Here is a 5,059-nt window from a genome sequence, read left to right as displayed (position 1 = left end):
GGCTTGGGTTGTTGTTGGAGAAACAGCGGTGATTGCTCGGATTGTCGGAAGAGGGGCCGTGTGGCATTTTTGTGCTCGGAGAGTGGCTTTGTCAGTGTCTCGTTCTGAGTGTTGTTGCTGTTCCGTGGGGAGCACGGTTGGTTGTCAGCGGGGCTGTTTTCCACTTCTCAGTCCATCTAACTTTAAAAGAAACGTGCCACCCAATTAAAGGCTAACATTTGAATTCAAGTTCAACTTTTTGTCAGTGGGGAAACTCTTCATGATTCTCTTCAGCTTCTCCTTTCTTAAAGGTGAGGAAATTGAGGTCAGAGATGTTTAGTGAGTTGCCCAGCACCAGAGCTGGTTAAGCGAGCCAGAAAGTAGTAGCGACCAGCTTTAAGGTTACACATCTTTGTTGTCACACGTCACTGTCCCTCGGAAGGCCTAGTTTCAAAATTGTTCATTCTGGAAATTTGCATTGAGTCTTTAATAAGTGCCTTGCACTCTTCTGGGCTCAGAAGGAACGACTGTGACAAGGCAGACATATCAAACTCAGCGTTTGGCTGGAGTGATGGAAACTGAAGAGCGATTCGATTCAGCATCAGTATTATGCCTATAAAACTGCTGTGAGCTACGGGGGCTCGTAACCAGGGAGGGCACTGTATTTGTAGTCTGTCGCTGTGTAACAAATGACCACAAACGTAATGGCTTAAAACACGAGTGAATTCTCTTACAGTTCTATAGAAGTCTGAAATGGGTCTCCCGGGGCTAAAACCAAGGTCTCGACAGGGCTGCATTCCTTTGTGAAGGCTCTGGGAGAGAATCTCTTTTCTCGCCTTTCTCAGCTTCCAGAGGCCACTGGCATTCACTGGCTCACGGCGCCTTCTTCTTCTTTCAAAGCCAGTAGTTGAATCATTTGGATTTCTGCTCTTGTCATCACATCTCCTTCTCCAACTCCTGTTTTCTTCTTCTATTTTTTTTTTTTTTAAGCCTATAGCACCCGGTCTTCCTAGGTGGTCTCCCATCCAAATACTAACCAGGCCCGACCCTGCTTAGCTTCCGAGATCAGACGAGATCGGGCATGTTCAGGGTGTCCTAAGCACTGATGTGCCAGGCTCTGATCTAGGCACTGAGGATGCAGTAGTGGATAAATAAATACTGTCTTTGTCCTCTGGGGTCAGAAATGTCCAGACGTTAGAGTTTATGAGCTCTGAGAGCATGGCGGTGGGCGGCGCCAGGCAGTGCTAAGGTTCGTTACTCTAAGGTTGGGGGACGTTTGCCTTCAGACATGCTTGGCTTTCATTTCATTTTCTCTGTTTGTCCTTGAACAAAGGTAAGGAGTGGAGACCAAGAAGTTATGAGGGAATGTACAAATTCATTGGTTTGGTATTCTTTGTAACTACATAGAAAAATGACCTCCTCAGGGTCAGCCTGTTCTCATCTCAACAGGAATTAGATACTATGCAGCGTTTGCATGTGGGGCAACTGCTCCCTCGAGATTTATTCTAAAACAGATTTTTAAAGGTTTTCCCTGTTTAAAGGAGGTGGTAGTTCAAGGGCAGAGGGGGCTACTAAGGAGAAGCAAAACAGAATTTCAAATTCAAGGTCCTGACCTTGGCCGACAGGTCCCCACCAGACTGGCCCCACGCTTGTCTCCCCATTTCCCGCACTCGGTTCCAGCCACGCTGGCCTCCTCGCCGTCCTGCTCCTTGTTTGTCTCCATTTCTGAGGCTTCGCAAGTATTTAACCTACTGCGTAGAAAGCCCAGTCTGTATTTTGCACGTCCCATCACTTATTCAGGTACTGCCCAAGTGTCACCTCTGCGGAGAGGACTTCCCTGCCCTCCTCCCCATCTCTCTGGACCTTCGTTTTATTTTTATTCATAGCACTTGACACTAAGTGACACGTTATGTGTGTTTATAGTCTGCCTCCCCTACTTAAATGTTAACTCCACGAGGGCAGGGACTTCTGTTCCCACGGTATCCCCGTATCTCCGTTCCTAGAAAGGGCTGGCACACGGGGTACTCATAATTTGAATTACTTTGTAATTTAATGACAAAATTATTTTACCGTCATTATTTTCTTTGAGACACCTTCTATAAGTGAGGCTTCTGTATGTCAAACACCTGACACTCAAGTGTTCCTATAGAAGAACGTTCCACTGATTTGGGGGTATTTTGTGTTCGAGTCTGTCTGGTAAGCAGATCACCCATCCGAAGTGTGGAAGTTCAGAACCATTTAATCCAAATTCTCACTCAGGAACGAGTTAATAGGACCGCCAGTCTCCGACATGTCCAGAAAGACCACCAAGTCGCTTTCTCTGTCATTTCCTTCTTCTGACCAGTCACGGCCTGACGTCTTAGCCCATTGGTCCCTGACGTCTTAGCCCATTGGTCCCTGACCATCCTCTTGTGCTTTTCTGGCTCTTTCCTCTCCTTCCATCGAGACCAAGATGCCCACACTGGCCTTTCCCAGCACAGCGGGCTTCCTGCAACCTGGAGCTGGAGCCTGGAGGCATACTGTAGTATTCTGGCTTTTCTCTCCACAGGGTGATTGGGTGTAAGTCCGCTTAGTCTAAGGCTCGACTGCCCGGCCCCAGACACTCTGCCCCCTCGCCTGGTGAGCCCAAGTCCACCACGTCTGAACAAAACCCATGCTCTTCCTTCGATGTTTCTGTTCTGTTGCAATGGAAATGGCAGTTTTCGGTAAGCAAAGTCTAGAGGAAGGGAGATTTTCTTAGGAGCTCTGATAACGTATGTATGTGTATGTGCGCATATTTGTGATGTCTTTAAATGAATACATTGAATCGAGAAGGAAAAGAATTCAGCTCTCACTCGATCCTTTTGATTAGGTCAAAGTTTTGTGTTATCTTAGGGTAAGCAAACGGGAACGCCCTCGAAAATCTGCTGAAAAATAACCTCGGAAACATTTTGTCAAACTATTTCTGAAGCCAAGAATGTATAAAAACTGAACAAAAGATTTAGAGCCATCCCAACAAAAGCCAGGACCCGCGGAGACGGGAAGTCTGGCGATACACGATGATGAAGCACGAGCTCTTTTCCATTTTACGTATGTAACCTGGTTTTAATCACTTTCCAGAAATGTTTCCAAATTAGAAGCAGGAGTTAAAAAAAAACAACAGTCCCCAACCTTTTTGGCACTAGGGACCGGTGCTTCTATGAGAGTCTAATGCCTGATGATCTGAGGTGGAGCTGAGGCGGTGATGCCAGCGCTGGGGAGCGGCTGCAGATACAGATAAAGCTTCGCTCACTCGCCTGCTGCTCACCTCTGGTTCCTAACAGGCCACGGACCAATAACCAGTCCATGGCCCGGGGGTTGGGGACCCCCGGTCTAAAAGATATTAACAAGAGTAAGCTCTTTATTCCGTTTGAGATCAGGCCTCACTTTACAGCTCCGAAGAGTTATACCAATCAGGACTTTAATATGTAAAAAGTAAATCTATACTTGCAAAGTTAAATATATGAAAACACAAAAGCAGACTGAATTATCAAAAAGAAAACATTTTATTTATATCACTAAATACAATTAGTTTCCCTGATTACAGCCCATAGAGTGTTGCCTAAAATACATATGGTCTGTACAGAGGTGAACAGCCCAGCGTCTGTGTGCGTTCATATACACACTGAACCACCGACCTCAGAAAAGCAGAGCTGAGAGCTTGTTAAATTACTGTCATTGTTTTAGAAACTCTTACCATTTGAAGGACGTTAGAGGACGACTTGGGTAGCAGAGTACTTGTGTAATAACTTAAAAGTTTAAGTTGTAGTGATATGATAATTTTGTGTACTCTCCCCAGGAATTTTAGGCAATTGACCCTTTTGTCGATCCCAAGTCTGGAAAAAGACAACCGATCACTGAAGCAACTGGGTTCAGTTCATTTGCCATGTGGTTGGTCATGGTGCATTTCTGGTGTGTAAGTCAACAGAACAATCATGACCCACAGGTGAAGCAGAGCCTAGAGAAAGGAAAACCATTTATGGATTAGTTAATAACTTCATCTTCGCCACAAGCTCCCTATGAAGTACACCGTGGGCAGGAACCACGTCCTATCTGTCCTCGTACTCCTGTGACTAGCACTGTGTTGGCAACATTGGAGGGGCTCGGGCATGTTTACTGGATCATTAATGAAGAAACAGATGTACAAACAACCAATGGAGGGTCATAAAGGCTGTAATACGTACAGATTTCTCAGTCAAGAGGAGCCGAGTCTGCAATGTGTTCACATTATGCACATGTGCACATACATAACCATTCGGGTGATTATGAACCACCTGAACTGCTAGATGTATAGCATGAAGTCGGCTGGAAAAGGCTCTGTAGGACGGTTATGGCCGGTGCTGTGGGAGAGGGCTTAGCTGCGCTTTGGTGAAGAGGGGACGGAAGGCTTTCTCGACAGGAATAGTGCAGCAGGTTTCAGCGGCCGCTCTAGGGTTGGGCCCAGGACCTACAGTCACACACCGCCACGTGCGACGATGTGAGGTTCCACGGCTCTGTGCCCGCCATTCTGCGGTGTGCAGCATCACATCTCACGCTGCCAGGTGGTACACGTGTTCCTCAAATCTCTAACACCTGGGAAATGAACCCGGATGCGGGCCGATTCTGAATCTTCTCTGATGCCACTCAACTTTTTTTTCCCTAAATTCTCCCCATCCCCATCTTCTTAAAAACTTTTTACTTAAAGCATTATCTTCCCTCTAGCGGATCACAGAGAAATTTCTTTCTAAGTATGCTTTTATTTCTTTTCAAGAAAAAGGTCTATCTTAATTCAACTCAACTACTTTTTTTTTTTTTAGGCGAGGCAATCTTTGGTTAACCTCACAGATTGCAAGGACCTTGTCAGCTTACAATTCCTTATTACTTTCTTTTTTTAAAAAATTTTTTACACCTACAGCACCTAGTCTTCCTAGGTGGTCTCCCCTCCAGGTACTAACCAGGCCCGACACTGCTTAGCTTCAGAGATCAGACGGGATCAGGCTTGTTCAGGGTGGCATGGCTGCAGACTCAACTGAGCTACTTTTAAACATCCCCATTCAGAACAGTTAGTGAGCTTCTCAGGCTC

The 5,059-nt window shown here is 45.9% G+C and overlaps 1 protein-coding gene and 2 pseudogenes across 1 annotated transcript in view; all 3 read right to left on the bottom strand.

The window, feature by feature from the left end:
• Positions 1 to 967: 967 nt before the first annotated feature.
• Positions 968 to 1,086, bottom strand: LOC112473849 (annotated as a pseudogene).
• Positions 1,087 to 3,484: 2,398 nt separating this feature from the next.
• Positions 3,485 to 5,059, bottom strand: part of GOLGA5 (golgin A5) — a 25,479-nt gene continuing 23,904 nt past the window's right edge. The window contains exon 13 of the mRNA XM_006925540.2: positions 3,485 to 3,955. Coding sequence (XP_006925602.1) covers positions 3,875 to 3,955 — 81 coding nt within the window. The 3' untranslated portion in view covers positions 3,485 to 3,874. The remainder of the gene's footprint in view (positions 3,956 to 5,059) is intronic.
• Positions 4,883 to 5,001, bottom strand: LOC112473773 (annotated as a pseudogene).

Source organism: Pteropus alecto, unplaced genomic scaffold (genome assembly GCF_000325575.1).
Source record: "Pteropus alecto unplaced genomic scaffold, ASM32557v1 scaffold8, whole genome shotgun sequence".
Taxonomy (NCBI): domain Eukaryota; kingdom Metazoa; phylum Chordata; class Mammalia; order Chiroptera; family Pteropodidae; genus Pteropus; species Pteropus alecto.
Note: the sequence above shows the minus strand (reverse complement) of the source record. Positions and strands in the feature narration are given on the sequence as shown.